This window comes from Salvelinus alpinus, chromosome 34 (assembly GCF_045679555.1).
Source record: "Salvelinus alpinus chromosome 34, SLU_Salpinus.1, whole genome shotgun sequence".
NCBI lineage: Eukaryota > Metazoa > Chordata > Actinopteri > Salmoniformes > Salmonidae > Salvelinus > Salvelinus alpinus.
In genome coordinates, this window is record NC_092119.1 from 19,278,991 (window position 1) to 19,301,945 (window position 22,955).

At 51.5% G+C, this 22,955-nt stretch overlaps 1 protein-coding gene across 3 annotated transcripts in view; it reads right to left on the reverse strand.

Annotated features, from left to right (window-relative positions):
- LOC139563516 (A-kinase anchor protein 6-like) overlaps positions 1-22,955 on the reverse strand; it is a 258,152-nt gene that overhangs the window by 15,095 nt on the left and 220,102 nt on the right. For all 3 annotated transcript variants that reach the window (XR_011672571.1, XM_071382233.1, XM_071382234.1), the window contains exons 11-12: positions 15,717-15,932; positions 476-700 (exon numbers count right to left, since the gene is read on the reverse strand). Coding sequence is in view for 2 of the 3 variants with exons in the window: in XM_071382233.1 (XP_071238334.1) it covers positions 476-700; positions 15,717-15,932 (441 nt within the window). In the remaining variant the exon portion in view is untranslated. The remainder of the gene's footprint in view (positions 1-475; positions 701-15,716; positions 15,933-22,955) is intronic.

The window sequence follows — 22,955 nt, forward strand, 5'->3', positions numbered from 1 at the left end:
TATTCAGGCCCTTTGCTATGAGACTCGAAATTGAGCTCAGGAGCATCCTGTTTCTATTGATCATCCTTGAGTTGTTTCTACAACTTGATTGGAGTCCACTTGTGTCAGAGCAAAAACCAAGCTATGAGGTCAAAGGAATTGTCCGTAGAACTCCAAGACAGGCAACTAAAGTACTCTCAGACCATGGGGAACAAGATTCTCTAGTCTGATGAAACAAATATTGAACTCTTTGGCCTGAATGCCAGGCGTCAGGTCTGGAGGAAACCTGGCACCATACCTACGGTGAAGCATGGTGGTTAATCCAGTTTAGAATAAGGCTGGAACGTAGCAAAATTTGGAAAAAGTCAAGGGGTCTGAATACTTTCCGAATGCACTGTATATTGTATATTCCACCCTCTTCCCATATTGTGACAGGTCAGTATCTTAAAATAGTATTTGAACAATGTGGGTTGCCAAGCAGGGTGTGAGGTCTCACCTGATCTGTCCCCAGGGCCCACCGGAGGCGGGTCTGCCACTGCAGCACCTGCATGACGATGGCCTCCCAGCGCCGCTCCAGGTTGACGGTCAGCAGCTGCAGCTGTAGGGCCTGTTGCTCTGAGTCTGGACCGCTTTGCTGCTCCTGCTCCTCCTGCAGCCGCTGGGACAGCCTCAGTACCGAGGACACGCCCTTACGCCTCCCACACACCTCCAGACACAGAGACTGGAGAAGGTAGGGGGTGGAGAGGAGGAGAGAGGAAGGGGTGGAGAGGAGGAGAGAGGAATGGGTGGAGAGGAGGAGAGAGGAATGGGTGGAGAGGAGGAGAGAGGAAGGGGTGGAGAGGAGGAGAGAGGAAGGGGTGGAGAGGAGGAGAGAGGAATGGGTGGAGAGGAGGAGAGAGGAAGGGGTGGAGAGGAGGAGAGAGGAAGGGGTGGAGAGGAGGAGAGAGGAATGAGATAGAGGTGACAGAGGCAGGGGAAAGGCAAAAGAAAGACAGAGAGAGTCAATTTACATTTTACATTAAAAAAAGTATAATTTAAACCTGAAACCTCACAACTTCCCATTAGTGTACAGTAGGTTTTAAGAGGACCAGTTACAGTAGCCTTTGTAACCATATTAATTGGTACCATGTTTAGGTGGGGAGTGGAGGACTAACGAATACCAGTATGTGTGTTCAAGTCTTTATAGTTCAAAGCGTTAGCAGAAGCAGTTACAGTCCAAAACCTGCTAATGAACTTAGCCATACTAAATTATCGTAATTTTTTTCTCTCTATAAATCCTGCAAATGTGTGATTTTAACATGTGCATTTTATTATTCTCTTTAAAGCAGTTTCTTTTCCCTACTGCTTCTACTGCTGCTGCTGCTTAGATGTGTCTTAATGCAACCCAGAACCAAGCTGCGTCCCAAATGGCACAAATATTCCCTATGGGCCCTGGTCAAAACTAGTGCACTAAATAGGGAATAGGGTGCCATGTGAGACACAGACCTGGCCCCTCTGTTTCTCTCCACAGCCACACGGGCGACCAGGGACTACCCTCACTCCCTCCCTGACTGCCCCCCTGACTACCCTCACTCCCTCCCTGACTGCCCCCCTGACTACCCTCACTCCCTCCCTGACTGCCCCCCTGACTACTCTCACTCCCTCCCTGACTGCCCCCCTGACTACCCTCACTCCCTCCCTGACTGCCCCCCTGACTACTCTCACTACCTCCCTGACTACCCCCCTGACTGCCCTCACTAGCCCCCTGCATACCCTTACTACCCTCCTGACTGCCCTCACTACCCCCCTGACTACCCTCACTCCCCACATGACTGCCCTCACTACCCCCCTGACTGCCCTCACTACTCCCCTGACTACCCTCACTACCCCCCTGACTACCCTCACTACTCCCCTGACTACCCTCACTACCCCCTGACACCCCTCACTACCCTCCTGACTACCCTCACTACCCCCCTGACTGCCCTCACTACTCCCCTGACTACCCTCACTACCACCCTGACTTCCCTCACTACTCCCCTGACTACCCTCACTACCCTCCTGACTACCCTCACTACTCCCCTGACTACCCTCACTAGCCCCCTGACTACCCTCACTACCCCCCTGACTACCGTCACTCCCCCCCTGACAACCCTCACTACCTCCCTGACTACCCCCCTGACTGCCCTCACTATCCCCCTGACTACCCTCACTACCCCCCTGACTACCCTCACTCCCCACATGACTGCCCTCACTAACCCCCTGACTGCCCTCACTACCCCCCTGACTACCCTCACTACCCCCCTGACTGCCATCACTACCCCCCTGACTACCCTCACTCCCCCCCTGGCTGCCCTCACTACCCCCCTGACTACCCTCACTCCCCCCCTGACTGCCCTCACTAGCCCCCTGACTACCCTCACTACCCCCCTGACTACCCTCACTCCCCCCCTGTCTGCCCTCACTACCCCCCTGACTGCCCTCACTAGCCCCCTGACTACCCTCACTACCCCCCTGACTACCCTCACTAGCCCCTGACTACCCTCACTACCCCCCTGACTGCCCTCACTACCCCCCTGACTACCCTCACTCCCCCCCTGTCTGCCCTCACTACCCCCCTGACTGCCCTCACTAGCCCCCTGACTACCCTCACTACCCCCCTGACTACCCTCACTAGCCCCTGACTACCCTCACTACCCCCCTGACTGCCCTCACTACCCCCCTGACTACCCTCACTCCCCCCTGACTACCCTCACTCCCCCCCTGGCTGCCCTCACTACCCCCCTGACTACCCTCACTCCCCCCCTGACTGCCCTCACTACCCCCCTGACTGCCCTCACTACCCCCTTGACTGCCCTCACTAGCCCCCTGACTACCCTCACTACTCCCGACGACCCTCACTACCCCCTGACTACCCTCACTCCCCCCCTGACTGCCCTCACTACTCCCCTGACTACCCTCACTACCCCCCTGAGTACCCTCACTACCCCCCTGACTACCCTCACTACTCCCCTGACTACCCTCACTACCCCCCTGAGTACTCTCACTACTCCCCTGACTACCCTCACTACCCCCCTGAGTACTCTCACTACTCCCCTGACTACCCTCACTACTCCCCTGACTACCCTCACTACTCCCCTGACTACCCTCACTACTCCTCTGACTACCCTCACTACCCCCCTGACTACCCTCACTACTCCCCTGACTACCCTCACTACCCCCCTGAGTAAACTCACTACTCCCCTGAGTACCCTCACTACTCCCCTGAGTACCTTCACTACCCCCCTCAATACCCCCCTGAGTACACTCACTACTCCCTTGACTACCCTCACTACTCCCCTGACTACCCTCACTCCCCCCCTGACTGCCCTCACTAGCCCCCTGACTACCCTCACTACCCCCCTGACTACCCTCACTCCCCCCCTGACTGCCCTCACTACCCCCCTGACTGCCCTCACTAGCCCCCTGACTACCCTCACTACCCCCCTGACTACCCTCACTACTCCCCTGAGTACCTTCACTACCCCCCTCAATACCCCCCTGAGGACACTCACTACTCCCTTGACTACCCTCACTACTCCCCTGACTACCCTCACTCCCCCCCTGACTGCCCTCACTAGCCCCCTGACTACCCTCACTACCCCCCTGACTACCCTCACTCCCCCCCTGACTGCCCTCACTACCCCCCTGACTGCCCTCACTAGCCCCCTGACTGCCCTCACTACTCCCGACGACCCTCACTACCCCCCTGACTACCCTCACTACCCCCCTGACTGCCCTCACTACCCCCCTGACTACCCTCACTAGCCCCCTGACTACCCTCACTACCCCCCTGACTACCCTCACTACTCCCCTGACTACCCTCACTACCCCCCTGAGTACTCTCACTAACCCCCTGACTACCGTCACTCCCCCCCTGACAACCCTCACTACCTCCCTCACTACCCCCCTGACTACCCTCACTACTCCCCTGACTACCCACACTACTCCCCTGACTACCCTCACTACCCCCCTGAGTAAACTCACTACTCCCCTGAGTACCCTCACTACTCCCCTGAGTACCTTCACTACCCCCCTCAATACCCCCCTGAGTACACTCACTACTCCCTTGACTACCCTCACTACTCCCCTGACTACCCTCACTCCCCCCCTCAATACCCCCCTGAGTACACTCACTACTCCCTTGACTACCCTCACTACTCCCCTGACTACCCTCACTCCCCCCCTGACTGCCCTCACTAGCCCCCTGACTACCCTCACTACCCCCCTGACTACCCTCACTCCCCCCCTGACTGCCCTCACTACCCCCCTGACTGCCCTCACTAGCCCCCTGACTACCCTCACTACCCCCCTGACTACCCTCACTACTCCCCTGAGTACCTTCACTACCCCCCTCAATACCCCCCTGAGGACACTCACTACTCCCTTGACTACCCTCACTACTCCCCTGACTACCCTCACTCCCCCCCTGACTGCCCTCACTAGCCCCCTGACTACCCTCACTACCCCCCTGACTACCCTCACTCCCCCCCTGACTGCCCTCACTACCCCCCTGACTGCCCTCACTAGCCCCCTGACTGCCCTCACTACTCCCGACGACCCTCACTACCCCCCTGACTACCCTCACTACCCCCCTGACTGCCCTCACTACCCCCCTGACTACCCTCACTAGCCCCCTGACTACCCTCACTACCCCCCTGACTACCCTCACTACTCCCCTGACTACCCTCACTACCCCCCTGAGTACTCTCACTAACCCCCTGACTACCGTCACTCCCCCCCTGACAACCCTCACTACCTCCCTCACTACCCCCCTGACTACCCTCACTACTCCCCTGACTACCCACACTACTCCCCTGACTACCCTCACTACCCCCCTGAGTAAACTCACTACTCCCCTGAGTACCCTCACTACTCCCCTGAGTACCTTCACTACCCCCCTCAATACCCCCCTGAGTACACTCACTACTCCCTTGACTACCCTCACTACTCCCCTGACTACCCTCACTCCCCCCCTGACTGCCCTCACTAGCCCCCTGACTACCCTCACTACCCCCCTGACTACCCTCACTCCCCCCCTGACTGCCCTCACTACCCCCCTGACTGCCCTCACTAGCCCCCTGACTACCCTCACTACCCCCCTGACTACCCTCACTACTCCCCTGAGTACCTTCACTACCCCCCTCAATACCCCCCTGAGTACACTCACTACTCCCTTGACTACCCTCACTACTCCCCTGACTACCCTCACTCCCCCCCTGACTGCCCTCACTAGCCCCCTGACTACCCTCACTACCCCCCTGACTACCCTCACTCCCCCCCTGACTGCCCTCACTACCCCCCTGCCTGCCCTCACTAGCCCCCTGACTGCCCTCACTACTCCCGACGACCCTCACTACCCCCCTGACTACCCTCACTACCCCCCTGACTGCCCTCACTACCCCCCTGACTACCCTCACTAGCCCCCTGACTACCCTCACTACCCCCCTGACTACCCTCACTACTCCCCTGACTACCCTCACTACCCCCCTGAGTACTCTCACTAACCCCCTGACTACCGTCACTCCCCCCCTGACAACCCTCACTACCTCCCTGACTACCCCCCTGACTGCCCTCACTATCCCCCTGACTACCCTCACTACCCCCCTGACTACCCTCACTCCCCACATGACTGCCCTCACTAACCCCCTGACTAACCTCACTACCCCCCTGACTACCCTCACTACCCCCCTGACTGCCATCACTACCCCCCTGACTACCCTCACTACCCCCCTGACTACCCTCACTACCCCCCTGACTGCCATCACTACCCCCCTGACTACCCTCACTCCCCCCCTGGCTGCCCTCACTACCCCCCTGACTACCCTCACTCCCCCCCTGACTACCCTCACTACCCCCCTGACTACCCTCACTCCCCCCCTGTCTGCCCTCACTACCCCCCTGACTGCCCTCACTAGCCCCCTGACTACCCTCACTACCCCCCTGACTACCCTCACTAGCCCCTGACTACCCTCACTACCCCCTGACTGCCCTCACTACCCCCCTGACTACCCTCACTCCCCCCCTGTATGCCCTCACTACCCCCCTGACTGCCCTCACTAGCCCCCTGACTACCCTCACTACCCCCCTGACTACCCTCACTACCCCCTGACTACCGTCACTACCCCCCTGACTGCCCTCACTACCCCCCTGACTACCCTCACTCCCCCCTGACTACCCTCACTCCCCCCCTGGCTGCCCTCACTACCCCCCTGACTACCCTCACTCCCCCCCTGACTGCCCTCTCTACCCCCTGACTGCCCTCACTACCCCCCCCTGCCCTCACTAGCCCCCTGACTACCCTCACTAGCCCCCTGACTGCCCTCACTACCCCCCTGACTACACTCACTCCCCCCCTGACTGCCCTCACTACCCCCCTGACTGCCCTCACTAGCCCCCTGACTGCACACACTACTCCCGACGACCCTCACTACCCCCCTGACTACCCTCACTCCCCCCCTGACTGCCCTCACTACCCCCCTGACTACCCTCACTAGCCCCCTGACTACCTTCACTACCCCCCTGACTACCCTCACTACTCCCCTGACTACCCTCACTACCCCCCTGAGTACTCTCACTACTCCCCTGACTACCCTCACTACCCCCCTGAGTACTCTCACTACTCCCCTGACTACCCTCACTACTCCCCTGACTACCCTCACTACTCCCCTGACTACCCTCACTACTCCTCTGACTACCCTCACTACCCCCCTGAGTACCCTCACTACTCCCCTGACTACCCACACTACTCCCCTGATTACCCTCACTACCCCCCTGAGTACACTCACTACTCCCCTGAGTACCCTCACTACTCCCCTGAGTACCTTCACTACCCCCCTCAATACCCCCCTGAGTACACTCACTACTCCCTTGACTACCCTCACTACTCCCCTGACTACCCTCACTCCCCCCCTGACTGCCCTCACTAGCCCCCTGACTACCCTCACTACCCCCCTGACTACCCTCACTCCCCCCCTGACTGCCCTCACTACCCCCCTGACTGCCCTCACTAGCCCCCTGACTGCCCTCACTACTCCCAACGACCCTCACTACCCCCCTGACTACCCTCACTCCCCCCCTGACTGCCCTCACTACCCCCCTGACTACCCTCACTAGCCCCCTGACTACCCTCACTACCCCCCTGACTACCCTCACTACTCCCCTGACTACCCTCACTGCCCCCCTGAGTACTCTCACTACTCCCCTGACTACCCTCACTACCCCCCTGAGTACTCTCACTACTCCCCTGACTACCCTCACTACTCCCCTGACTACCCTCACTACTCCCCTGACTACCCTCACTACTCCCCTGACTACCCTCACTACTCCCCTGACTACCCTCACTACTCCTCTGACTACCCTCACTACTCCCCTGACTACCCTCACTACTCCCCTGACTACCCTCACTACTCCCCTGACTACCCTCACTACTCCCCTAACTACCCTCACTAACCCACTGAGTACACTCACTACTCCCCTGAGTACCCTCACTACTCCCCTGAGTGCCCTCACTACCCCCCTCACTACCCCCCTGAGTGCACTCACTACTCCCTTGACTACCCTCACTACTCCTCTGACTACCCTCACTACCCCCCTGAGTACACTCACTACCCCCCTGACTACCCTCACTCCCCCCCTGACTGCCCTCACTACCCCTCTGACTGCCCTCACTACCCCCCTGACTACCCTCACTACCCCCCTGACTACCCTCACCAGCCCCTTACTACCCTCACTCCCCCCCTGACTACCCTCACTCCCCCCCTGACTGCCCTCACTACTCCCCTGACTACCCTCACTACTCCCCTGACTACCCTCACTACCCCCCTGAGTACACTCACTACTCCCCTGACTACCCTCACTACTCCCCTGACTACCCTCACTACTCCCCACTACCCCCCTGAGTACACTCACTACTCCCCTGACTACCCTCACTACTCCCCTGACTACCCTCACTACTCCCCTGACTACCCTCACTACTCCCCTGACTACTCTCACTACCCCCCTGAGTACTCTCACTACTCCTCTGACTACCCTCACTACTCCTCTGACTACTCTCACTACCCCCATGAGTACTCTCACTACTCCCCTGACTACCCTCACTACTCCCCTGACTACCCTCACTACCCCTGCACCCCTGATGAGGTTTCCATAACAATATGCCCTGTCAGGAGCATGTAAATCAGGCTCCTAAGCCCTTTTATGCCTGCCATAAAGAGAAGAAATATTCAACATTAAAAGGGCAAAGCTTCCGCTGTAGACTGCCTTAACTTTAATACTCTAGCTGCTGCAGCTTGTGGTGGTGTGATGTCATCATGGAACCTGAACTGCCACAACCAGAACACATACTAACACTTTCTTAAACAGGGAGACACCGGTGTGTGTGTGTGTGTGTGTGTGTGTGTGTGTGTGTGTGTGTGTGTGTGTGTGTGTGTGTGTGTGTGTGTGTGTGTGTGTGTGTGTGTGTGTGTGTGTGTGTGTGTGTGTGTGTGTGTGTGTGTGTGTGTGTGTGTGTGTGTGTGTGTGTGTGTGTGTGTGTGTGTGTGTGTGTGTGTGTGTGGCCCAGGCCAAGACCCCCCTTTTTAAATATGCAGCAATGATAGCGACTAGAGAACCAGAGCTCCTTTCTGTCTGTGTGCAAAAGGACATAATCATTGGGAGAACAATTTATGTAAATCCTGCTCGCTCTGCAAAGCATTCCCTTACATTAACTTGACATTTTACAATAAATATTAAACACTATTACATTTAAATTGTATTTTTCTCAGCAGTTTCCACCCTGTTTTAGCATATATTTACAGCCCTCCCTGGTCTTTTTAAACAGGTAATGTGATTGCAAAATGCAATGACTGTTTTGAGACAAAGGGCGATGGTTGTTGTCAGTGATAAAGTTATCCTGTACAATGTACAACAGCCATAGTTTTAGGTTTAGAGAGTCAGTGGCCCCTCGACAACAGACAGATGACTGAACAATACATACATATACACTACATGACCTGTTCGTCGAACATCTCATTCCAAAATCATGGGCATTAATATGGAGTTGGTACCCCTGCTGCTATAACAGCCTCTACTCTTCTGGGAAGGCTTTCCTCTCAATGTTGGAACATTGCTGCGGGGTCTCAGCCACAAGAGCATTAATTAGGTCAGGCACTGATGTTGGGCGATTAGGCCTGGCTCGCAGTCGGCGTTCCAATTCATCCTAAAGGTGTTCGATGGGGTTGAGGTCAGGGATCTGTGCAGGCCAGTCAAGTTCTTTCACACCGACCTCGGCAAACTATTTCTGTATGGACTTTGCTTTGTGCACGGGGGCATTGTCATGCTGAAACAGGAACGGGCTTCCCCAAACTGTTGCCACAAAGTTAGAAGCACAGAATCATCTAGAATGTCATAGTATGTGGTAGCGCTAAGATTTCCCTTCACTGGAACTAAGGGGCCCGAACCATGAAAAACAGCTCCAGACTATTATTCCTCCAGCACCAAATTTGGCACTATGCATTCGGGCAGGTAGCATTCGTCCGTTGGACTGCCAGATGGTAAAGCGTGATTCATCCCTCCAGAGAATGTGTTTCCACTACTCCAGAGTCCAATAGCGGCAAGCTTTACACCACTTCAGCTGACGCTTGGAATTGCGCATGGTGATCTTAGGCTTGTGTGTGGCTTTTTGGCCACGAAAACCCATTTCATGAAGCTCCCGACGTACAGTTATTGTGCTGACAGTATTTCAAAAGGCAGTTTAGAACTCGGTAGTGAATGTTGAAACTGAGGACAGGCGATTTTTATGCTCTACGCACTTCAGCACTCGGCGATCTCGTTCTGTGAGCTTGTGTGGCTTACCACTTCGCGGCTGAGCCGTTGTTGCTCCTAGCCGTTTCCACGTCACAATAACAACACTTACAGTTGACCGGGGCAGTTCTAGCAGGGCAGAAATCTGATGAACTGACTTGTTGGAAAAGTGGCATCCTATGACGGTGCCACATTGAAAGTCACTGAGCTCTTCAGTAAGGCCATTTTACTGCCAATGCTTGTCTATGGGGATTGCATGGCGGTATGCTCGATTTTATACACCTGTCATTAACGGGTGTGGCTGAAATAGCCGAATCCTCTCATTTGAAGGGGTGTCCACATACTTTTGTATATGTAGTGTACGCTGCATCCCAAATTTGCACCCGTATTCCTATATATTCCTATTTTTGACCAGAGCTCTATAGACCCTAGTCAAAATTATTGTATATAAAGAATATTGTGCCATTTGGGACACAGTCATATTGTAGATACACTGAGATGCACTCAGATAGATTCAGATTAGAACATCCACCCTCAGCCACATTACAGGGTCATTGCAATGGGTAAAAGTACTAGCTCCTAGCGCTTATTTCTCTCTCGGTGGTTCTTATGTACCTATCACAGGCGGCTGGTGGCACCTTAATTGGGGAGCATGGGCTGGAACGGTATAAATGGAATGGTATCAAACAAGTGGTTTCCATGTGTTTGATACATTCCATTTACTCCATTCCAGTCATTATTATGAGCTGTCCTCCCCTCAGCAGCCTCCTGTGGTACCTATTGGTAGGCTATGTCAAGCCAAGTAAAGGCAACTCATACCAATATCAGCTACTACTGCTCCACATTGTTAGACTAAAGAGCTAAAAACTAGGGCCAATAGCATTGTGCTAAATCGACATTGTTAGACTAAAGAGCTAAAAACTAGGGCCAATAGCATCATGCTAAATGGGCATTGCAATATCGAGCTTTTTACATTTTCAGACTCCCTCCTCACAAATCCTCCGGCCTCATTCTTTCTGCATTACTGGGTTTCATAAACTGATTTCTCCTCCCCATTGAGTCTTAGCCTTATTGACACAGAGGCTAGGGGTATAGTCTGCCAATATTTGCTAAAAAGCTTTTCCAAATACATGGAGCACTGGTGGCGTGGCCTGCTTTCCCCCTGTATGCAGAGAGAGAACCATACAATGAGTCCATTTCAGGCCGAGCGTCGGGAAGGGCTACCAGTCAGCGCTGCTGAGAACCTGGCGTCTCTCCAAGACGCTCTATTGTCCCTATCCTGATACCAGAAACCCCCAACAAAAAAGACAACAAAACCGAGCCATCTCTCAACTGAACTGAATTGTCCAGCCCACATAGCTGCATGAAGTAGGGGTGCTCAGTGTGCTCTAGCACCTCCTAAAAAATCTACATCCATCTACATTTATCAGGTGCTTTTTAATGAAGGAATCTCAGGATTCTGGTAATATGCAACTCGGGTCGGCCCGGCAACTCAATCTAGAGGCTGTTAGAGGTGACTATAGATGTGTTCCAAATGGCACCATATTCCCTATATAGCGCACTATCCAATAGGACCTGGTCAAAAGTAGTGTATTGTATATAGGGAATAAGGTGCCATTTGGGATGCAACCTATTAGAGATGAGTATTTAGAGCTCATCAGGTCCTCCTCAGTGTTCTATCACCGTGTTCTAGCAAAGGCCTGATCAAATCTAATTGTATTTGTCACATGCACCGAATACAACACACAACACGAATACAACCCTTAACCAACAATGCAGTTTTAAGAGAATAGAGTTTAGAAAATATTTACTTAATAAACTAAAGTAAGAAAATATTATATTTGCATATACCCATTCCCCTCCCCCATATCACAATTTGTGCCACCCATAAATTACAAACCTACATGCCAAGTATAGACCATATATTATGTTCCCTACAGAGAAGAGCAGAAGCTCTGAACTATCCGTTCAGACCCCAGGCCTACCTACCTACATGTTATAGAAAACGTGCTCTTTTAGTATTTCTCCAGTAGGTTTCCTGAAGGAGAAAGTCTCCACTTCTATGTCAAAGATAATAAAACAAAAACACTATAGTAAATAATACAGTAATGTCTGCAAAAACACTACAATAAATACTACGGTATACTACAGTCCGCAAAAACACTACATTCATTACTATAGTATATACTACAGTTTTCTTTTACTACAGTATTGATACTATAGTTAACTGTAAATACTACAGTATACTACAGTAAAGACTACAGTAAATACTACAGTATATTAAATCCGCAAAAATACTACAGTGAATACTACAGTGAAGTCAGCAAAAACACTACAGTGAATAGTATAGTATTTATACCATATTATACTATATCATTTTTTCATGTGGGAGAGCATGTACAGTAATTACAGTAATCCCAGGCAAATAACAGCACAGTGAAATAGAAACCTAAGTATCTGTCTCGATTCATCCTCTTACCATACAGTAAAAGCAGGTGTACAGTACCTCCAAATGTAAGATTTAGGTTACATTTCCCAAAATGCAATCCACTTGAAGTGTCAGAGAGAAATACTACTCCTTGATATGACATTATAAAAATGAAAGAGACCTCAAAATAGCAACATGTTACAGCCCACTAGTGGAGACATTGTGTTCTCTTGTCGTTTTGATCAGAGTGTATGTTGCAGAATGTTTTTTGTTGTTCTGTAACAGATCAATACTCCTCCTTATCTCCTTTATTTCGTTAATCTGTCTATTTTTAATAAAGTGGACAAGATGGAGACACCAAGGATGAACTAGAAGCCCTCCAGTAGAAAGTACCAGAAATGGGGATTTAACTCTGACAGTGACCCAGTGGATATTCAATCAATTACCATTCATTACAAATCTCGGTTTAATTCCATTTGTTGATTAAGTCAATTAAAATCACAAGCACTTGTTATCGCAAATGAGTGTAATGAATTCTTGTTCCCACACACATATTCCCATAGCTCAGACTCAGTGCCTCCAGCTCCATTTGTTTCTGTCACTTACAACTTCTACCGTTCATCCCTCCTCTTCTCTCTCTCTCTATCCGTCTTTCTCTCTGTCTTTCTCTTTCTCTCTCTCTATCAGTCTCTCTCTATCAGTCTCTTTCGCTCTCTGTCTTTCTCTTTCTCTCTCCCAAACAACTCATACAACATTAGGAAGACACCTGGGTGTCTGTCAGGGAATTCGCTTGGGTAATAGACTGATAGTTGGGGGGGGGGGGGGGGGGGGTATAACGTAATTTAAAAATCCTAACTAAATGCCCCCCTGTTGATTCCTATCTGTTCTGACATAAATTGTTGGCTAAAAGCTACACTAATACATCATTGGAACATTCATTATGTAAGTGAAGTGTGGAGGTTTCTAATGATAACCAGCACCATTTTATACTACCATGGAGTCCCAAATCAATAAGTGTAATGGCATAGCCACTATATTATCAAAATACCCTTGTTGTTAGTGTGGTTGAAGATGTTGCAGGAAGACGAGTCCTCATGCTCCAGGTGAATGGAAGATGTCTCAATGTAAGCAAACCAAGCAAGATTCACCAGCGAGCCAATACAGCATTTCAACATCCAGCCTTCCCTTCCACTGTTAGTATACACACAGCAGCATTAATGAGAAACCAGTAGAAGAGGTCTTCATAATGTACCTATATTATAACCCCAGTTTAATTTAATTGAAAGGTTTTTCAGATATGGTATCCCAGACTTCCCAGAGGGGGGCTACATTTAAAATGAGTCTCTATTGTGTCTGTACTGCTCTGGGGGGGGGGGGGGGGGGGGGGGGGGCTGCTGCATACTTCACACCTTCCATTTTATAATACCTTTCTCCCACCACTGTCTCTTAACCATATTACTTCTTCCTTTTGAAGGTTAAATATTGCCAATGGTCAGTTAGAAAATATTCCCACATACTACATGCCAGGCTTTGGCATTAAGGAATTTGTATTTTGCCCACAAACCAAACATCCTCCCTCATAAAATGTTTTAAAAAGGATTACATTGATAATATGTCACTGAGGAAGATGTAGAATGTTCTATTCCACAATTATCTCCTCCCGCATACTTGATCACATTGAATTCCTCCCTCCTACCATCTCAACCAAAGATATCTAATTCATTTTAATCTCTCTCCGTAAGAAGCCCCATTTTCATTGAGGTCAAACTTTGGCCTGCGCAGCAAGAATCAAACCATCCCATTTAATCAATCTCACCAGAACCTAATTTCTATTTTTAGTCTTTTTCTACTAGAGAAATGGATTACTGACTTGTTCAAAGTGGTGGTTTTCTCTGTTGGACAGACTGCAGTGACCTCCCCCTATCTCCTCCAACCTCTGAGAGCAGTGAGATGCCAGCATAGATTTAGAGATATCAGCTCTAATGTCAGTTTCTACTTTGTTTTTTGATCTAGAAGCCAACATGGGACCCAGGCCTCACCTGGGGGGTCAGGCCCAATCTCTTCTCATCTCCCCGCCTGGTCTGGGTTCATCTGCACCCCTCTCCTCTCTGACTGACCATCTCCCTACAGCCCAGCCCCTGCTCTGAGCTAATACAACGGCTAGGATGTGGCCGGCTGGCTGGCATCCAGCTAATAAAATGTGACAACCAAGATATAATGTCAATATTTTCTCCATGATAAGGAGTAAGGAATTTCTGTTCTTTACCAAGTGCTAACCAAATTAGAGGGGCTGTCTGAGTACGGAACTTCACGCCAAACCTTCCTCATCAGGCGTTAATGGGGAGCAGACAGGTGACACACACAGAAACCCGACTGACTAGCCGGACTAAACCTGCCCAACGCTTTCATTCTTCATCATACATCTGATATCTGACGAGTCTGAATAGCTGCCATTACATTGACTGTTTGACTAATGAGAAATGTCGTTATTGATAGTATTATATTCACGTTGAGGTTATGTGTTTGCTTTCTCACATTAGTGCGGATGAATGGGTGTTATTCATAAGGTATTAGCTGCTGTGTCCTCTTCATTATCCTGCCAGGTTTCCCTCTCTTTTCATGGAGAAGGGTATGAAGTGGATGTGACTAGGGTCCTTCCAGTGGGTCTAGAGTAGTCTAGTCTAAAGAACTACAGAACTGAACAGTATATACCTGACTGAATGACTGACGGAGTTCTGTCTCCTGATAGGCTGTGTTCAGCCCAACTGTAATGGGGCTAAGTCTGGATATTGAATCCATTTATAGCAGAACTGACAAAACAGATAGATGATCATTAAACGCACCTATTTTTTATTTATTTAATATTTGATGCACTTTTTCTATTTAGTGCCATGGATCTTCTGTCCATTAGAATTGCAGTTATCAATATTTATAATATTATTTTTCCCAAGAAACCAATTCTTACCCAGAGTCACATCTTATCAAAAGAAAAGTATTATTTTTTATAAAGTGCTATTTCTCTCAGCATCAACTCTGTTTATATTTAAAGTTCCTTCTCTCTAATGGTCAAAGTCAGTCAGCGGGATAAAGGCAATTAACTCTACTAGCTGTGTTTTGACTTGGTCTGATTAATATCCTGTGTCATTCCTCCAGCTTTTTAAAGTCAAATAATAGTTTCGTACAGATTTACTAGCTTTAAAACAGCTTTCTTTTCTCCAGTATTAATTTAATTACATATACAGTATTACTGTACTTGAAGTAAAACCCAGACACTCAAAGACATATTTGATAGTATTTCATACTTTTTTATTTGATAACCTAATATCTGTATCATTTCACCTTCGGTCTTTCTGCCCAGTAGTCAGTGTCTCTGTAGCTGTCCCTAGAGCCCAGAGCAGGTGACAGTTAGAACCAGCTCAGTAGTAGTGTTATGACAGTGTTATGCCCGGGGAGCCTTCATCTACTCTGGATGTGGGTTTGCATGTGCGTACGTGCAGTGGCCAGTCTCTACCTTGAAGTGCTGCAGCTGGGTGGAAACCCGGAGGTCCTGCTCTGTGTCGTGTCTCAGACAGGAGTTGAAGATGTAGAGCTCGGTGTCTCTCAGCCACACCTTCAAATCCTTGATCCTGCTTTCCAGCTGGCCCAGCAGGCTGCTGGTGTGGGGGGACAGGGCAGAGCGAGGCTCCTGGGACCGACTGGTGCTCCCCACCGACTCCCCCAGGATCTTCTGAGGAGACCAAGAAGAGAGGAAGAGGAGGGAAGATTAGAGACCAGGGAACAAGAGGACAATCATGTTAGAGACAGAGTACCGTTGATTTACATATACTGTATGATCAATATACTGACAGCAGGTGGGGAAAATACTGCAACATTATTGGGATCTGATAGCTCTCTGTTTGATACATCCTTCCCTCTTGGCAATGTGGACATTCTAGCAAAAAACTAATCAAGTTGCCCATTTCAACAACCGAATAAATGTGAATATGTTGTTACTATCAAGTCTCAAACACTGCTGATACAACCCTCATTTTTATTGGTACATTCTAAAGACAGCTAATTGTGAATGTATTTTCCGTATCGCCATATAGAAAGAGAAAGGGGAATACCTAGTCAGTTGTACATCTGAATATTCAGCATTGCCGCTCAGAGAATCACTCAGAAAGAAATAACACAATTTACAGGAAAACATCTAAGTGTTTGTTGAGTAACAAACAATCAGAAGCACATGTACCCCCCAATGATTTCCCAAACAGGACTCCGCTGAGCAATTTCCCCTCCTTCTATAGTAGAGTAAACAGCACCACGCTGCGAATAGCTACTTTTGGAGCCAAAGTGTGAGACACACACACACACAAGCACACACACACACACACACACATTGTGGGATTGAACTCTGTACGCAAAGGAGGCCAATTGTGGAGTGGCAAAACACTCCATTATCCAATTAATACACACACTGGTTGGTGTAATTGTCAGTCCTTTGTGTCGCTGCTGTGTGGTGGATGTTTTACAAGAATCTGTAATGGAAACAGATGTGATTATGTGTGAGTGAGTCAGTGGCCATTTTGGGGCTAGATCGCTGGCTGCATCAATTAAACACTGTGTTGATCCTCCATTACGGCTCCTTCTTTATTAGTTAACACACTTGTGCTGCAGTCAGAGAACGTGTTAGTAGAAGTGTTAATGCCAGACTAAATCTTAATTACTAGATTGGGTTGACTTGCATGTTTTAGAGTCACTGTGAGAAAAAGGTGTTTGGATAGCCTTTCCTGAAATGTTTGACTGCCGTATGGGAAGAGTAAATGAAACCAAAAATAAACACATTAGCACTTGATATTATAGTTGTGATGTGGACTAGGAAATGAGAAACAGGACAGGACTCGTAGCTTTCAGATATTGTCAAAAAGGTGATATGAGTCATGCATATCCATAAACAATTCCACTGTCTGGGAATTTCTGTATTGATTCCACTAGCATTCTACTTGGATAATCTGCTCCACAAAACCCCATAGGTGTCCTTTGGTGACTTAGTGAAGTCTGTGTCTACCAGCAAAGAACTTCAAATATGTTCCCTCCCTTAACAAAATATCCTTCCCTACCCAATCTCTCTCTCATTCTCTGTTCCCTCTGTCTGTCTCCTCTTCTCGCCTCGTTTGAATAACCAGCATTTGAAAGCACTCAGTGGACTCCAGATATAGCCATTGTTTTTGCCATGTGACGAACAGAACGATGCAGCATGATAGAGAGACAGAGACAGAGACAGAGACAGAGACAGAGAGACAGAGACAGAGAGACAGAGAGACAGAGACAGAGAGAGAGACAGAGAGAGAGAGCGTGAGAGACAGAGAGAGAGTGAGAGACAGAGAGAGAGAGACCGAGACAGAGAGAGGAAACTAAATGCCCTTGGAGGGTCAGGGATACAAAAAACCGAATGTATTGCCACTTTATTTTGTTCTGGAACAGTTTGCAATCATACATTCTTCATAAGCAGAACACATCAGACAATGTCTTTATAAATATATATGACAGAGGACATCAATTTCATTTAATTCACAATTTGTGTCAGCACAGCAGATGCCAATGCCTGACTTGATAGGGTTGTTTAATATGCAATTGAGAGGGCGTAATGTGCAGCGCAGGGAGCAGAAATTCCCAGATTAAACTCTCCGCACCACTGCCATTCCATTCTAGCGGCAATCCGCCCGATGCCACTCACCACAGCTATCCGCCCGATGCCACTCACCACAGCTATCCGCCCGATGCCACTCACCACAGCTATCCGCCCGATGCCACTCACCACAGCTATCCGCTCGATGCCACTCACCACAGCTATCCTCCCGATGCCACTCACCACAGCTATCCTCCCAATGCCACTCACCACAGCTATCCTTCCGATGCCACTCACCACAGCTATCCTCCCGATGCCACTCACCACAGCTATCCTCCCGATGCCACTCACCACAGCTATCCTCCCGATGCCACTCACCACAGCTATCCGCCCGATGACACTCACCACAGCTATCCTCCCGATGCCACTCACCACAGCTATCCACCCGATGTCACTCACCACAGCTATCCTCCCGATGTCACTCACCACAGCTATCCTCCCGATGCCACTCACCACAGCTATCCACCCGATTTCACTCACCACAGCTATCCGCCCAATGACACTCACCACAGCTATCCACCCGATGTCACTCACCACAGCTATCCTCCCGATGTCACTCACCAGAGCTATCCGCCCAATGACACTCACCACAGCTATCCACCCGATGACACTCACCACAGCTATCCTCCCGATGCCACTCACCACAGCTATCCGCCCGATGACACTCACCACAGCTATCCACCCGATGTCACTCACCACAGCTATCCGCCCGATGCCACTCACCACAGCTATCCGCCCGATGTCACTCACCACAGCTATCCGCCCGATGCCACTCACCAAAGCTATCCGCCCGATGACACTCACCACGGCTATCCGCCCGATGACACTCACCACGGCTATCCGCCCAATGCCACTCACCACAGCTATCCTCCCGATGCCACTCACCACAGCTATCCACCCGATGTCACTCACCACAGCTATCCTCCCGATGTCACTCACCACAGCTATCCTCCCGATGCAGCTCACCACAGCTATCCACCCGATTTCACTCACCACAGCTATCCGCCCAATGACACTCACCACAGCTATCCACCCGATGTCACTCACCACAGCTATCCTCCCGATGTCACTCACCACAGCTATCCTCCCGATGCCACTCACCACAGCTATCCACCCGATTTCACTCACCACAGCTATCCGCCCAATGACACTCACCACAGCTATCCACCCGATGTCACTCACCACAGCTATCCTCCCGATGTCACTCACCACAGCTATCCGCCCAATGACACTCACCACAGCTATCCACCCGATGACACTCACCACAGCTATCCTCCCGATGCCACTCACCACAGCTATCCGCCCGATGACACTCACCACAGCTATCCACCCGATGTCACTCACCACAGCTATCCGCCCGATGCCACTCAACACAGCTATCCGCCCGATGTCACTCACCACAGCTATCCGCCCGATGCCACTCACCACAGCTATCCGCCCGATGCCACTCACCACAGCTATCCGCCCGATGTCACTCACCACAGCTATCCGCCCAATGCCACTCACCACAGCTATCCTCCCGATGCCACTCACCACAGCTATCCACCCGATGTCACTCACCACAGCTATCCACCCGATGTCACTCACCACAGCTATCCTCCCGATGTCACTCACCACAGCTATCCTCCCGATGCCACTCACCACAGCTATCCATCCGATTTCACTCACCACAGCTATCCGCCCAATGACACTCACCACAGCTATCCACCCGATGTCACTCACCACAGCTATCCTCCCGATGTCACTCACCACAGCTATCCGCCCAATGACACTCACCACAGCTATCCACCCAATGACACTCACCGAAGCTATCCTCCCGATGCCACTCACCACAGCTATCCGCCCGATGACACTCACCACAGCTATCCACCCAATGACACTCACCGAAGCTATCCTCCCGATGCCACTCACCACAGCTATCCGCCCGATGACACTCACCACAGCTATCCGCCCGATGTCACTCACCACAGCTATCCGCCCGATGCCACTCACCACAGCTATCCGCCCGATGTCACTCACCACAGCTATCCGCCCGATGCCACTCACCACAGCTATCCGCCCGATGACACTCACCACAGCTATCCGCCCGATGCCACTCACCACAGCTATCCGCCCGATGACACTCACCACGGCTATCCGCCCGATGACACTCACCACGGCTATCCGCCCGATGTCACTCACCACAGCTATCCTCCCGATGTCACTCACCACAGCTATCCTCCCGATGCCACTCACCACAGCTATCCACCCGATGTCACTCACCACAGCTATCCGCCCGATGACACTCACCACAGCTATCCACCCGATGTCACTCATCACAGCTATCCGCCCGATGTCACTCACCACAGCTATCCGCCCGATGTCACTCACCACAGCTATCCTCCCGATGCCACTCACCACAGCTATCCTCCCGATGTCACTCACCACAGCTATCCGCCCGATGACCCTCACCACAGCTATCCGCCCGATGCCACTCACCACAGCTATCCGCCCGATGACCCTCACCACAGCTATCCTCCCGATGCCACTCACCACAGCTATCCGCCCGATGCCACTCACCACAGCTATCCTCCCGATGCCACTCACCACAGCTATCCGCCCGATGTCACTCACCACAGCTATCCGCCCGATGTCACTCACCACAGCTATCCGCCCGATGTCACTCACCACAGCTATCCTCCCGATGCCACTCACCACAGCTATCCGCCCGATGCCACTCACCACAGCTATCCGCCCGATGACCCTCACCACAGCTATCCGCCCGATGACACTCACCACGGCTATCCGCCCGATGACACTCACCACAGCTATCCGCCCGATGCCACTCACCACAGCTATCCGCCCGATGACCCTCACCACAGCTATCCGCCCGATGACACTCACCACGGCTATCCGCCCGATGACACTCACCACAGCTATGCGCCCAATGCCACTCACCACAGCTATCCGCCCGATGACCCTCACCACAGCTATCCGCCCGATGACACTCACCACGGCTATCCGCCCGATGCCACTCACCACAGCTATCCGCCCAATGCCACTCACCACGGCTATCCGCCCGATGACACTCACCACGGCTATCCGCCCGATGACACTCACCACGGCTATCCGCCCGATGCCACTCACCACAGCTATCCGCCCGATGACACTCACCACGGCTATCCGCCCGATGACACTCACCACGGCTATCCGCCCGATGCCACTCACCACGGCTATCTGCCCAATGCCACTCACCACGGCTATCCGCCCGATGCCACTCACCACGGCTATCCGCCCAATGCCACTCACCACGGCTATCCGCCCGATGACACTCACCACGGCTATCCGCCCGATGACACTCACCACGGCTATCCTCCCGATGACACTCACCACGGCTATCCGCCCGATGACACTCACCACGGCTATCCTCCCGATGACACTCACCACGGCTATCCGCCCGATGACACTCACCACGGCTATCCGCCCAATGCCACTCACCACGGCTATCCGCCCGATGCCACTCACCACGGCTATCCGCCCGATGACACTCACCACGGCTATCCGCCCGATGACACTCACCACGGCTATCCGCCCGATGACACTCACCACGGCTATCCGCCCGATGACACTCACCACGGCTATCCGCCCGATGACACTCACCACGGCTATCCGCCCGATAACACTCACCACAGCTATCCTCCCGATGACACTCACCACGGCTATCCGCCCGATGACACTCACCACGGCTATCCGCCCGATGACACTCACCACGGCTATCCGCCCGATGACACTCACCACGGCTATCCGCCCGATGCCACTCACCACAGCTATCCTCCCGATGACACTCACCACGGCTATCCGCCCGATGACACTCACCACGGCTATCCGCCCGATGACACTCACCACGGCTATCCGCCCGATGACACTCACCACGGCTATCCGCCCGATGACACTCACCACAGACCAAATAAATATTCTTTCACTAAACAGAAAATTGTTCAAACGTCACACATTCATTTGGTGAAACGTAACAGAACTTCAATCACCGCTGATTGATGTGGTGGAAAAGAGAACTTGTTTGTTTTTTGCTGAATTTCCAAACAGCATCTATTTAGCTATTGTATGGATAATAATACGTACAGGCTAGCTGAATCCAACCCCCCCACACACATACAGACACACACACATACAGACACACACACATACAGACACACTAACTTCTTTTAGGTGAGTGTATGCATCATTACAGGTCCATGTACTTGTGTTAGTGTTTAATATGTCGTGGATACTCAGAGAGTTAACACCAGGTATGTTTGATTGCATTGTTGGCATCTTGAAAATAGACGTTGTTACATCTGAGCATGTCAATCCCAGGGAGAGAGAGTGCACCAATGGGAGGAGAGAGAGAGGGCATGGATGGGAGGAGAGAGAGAGGGCACGGATGGGAGGAGAGAGAGAGGGCACGGATGGGAGGAGAGAGAGGGGATGGATGGGAGGAGAGAGAGGGCATGGATGGGAGGAGAGAGAGATGGCATGGATGGAAGGAGAGAGAGTGCACCAATGGGAGGAGAGAGAGAGGGCATGGATGGGAGGAGAGAGAGAGGGCATGGATGGGAGGAGAGAGAGTGCACCAATGGGAGGAGAGAGAGAGGGCATGGATGGGAGGAGAGAGAGTGCACCAATGGGAGGAGAGAGTGAGGGCATGGATGGGAGGAGAGAGAGAGGGCATGGATGGGAGGAGAGAGAAAGGGCACGGATGGGAGGAGAGAGAAAGGGCACCAATGGGAGGAGAAAGAGAGTGCACCAATGGGAGGAGAGAGAGAGGGCATAGATGGGAGGAGAGAGAGAGGACACGGATGGGAGGAGAGAGAAAGAGCACGGATGGGAGGTGAGAGAGGGCATCGATGGGAGGAGAGGGAGAGGGCACGGATGGGAGGAGAGAGAAAGAGCACGGATGGGAGGAGAGAGAGAGGGCATGGATGGGAGGAGAGGGAGAGGGCACGGATGGGAGGAGAGAGAAAGAGCACGGATGGGAGGTGAGAGAGGGCATCGATGGGAGGAGAGGGAGAGGGCACGGATGGGAGGAGAGAGAAAGAGCACGGA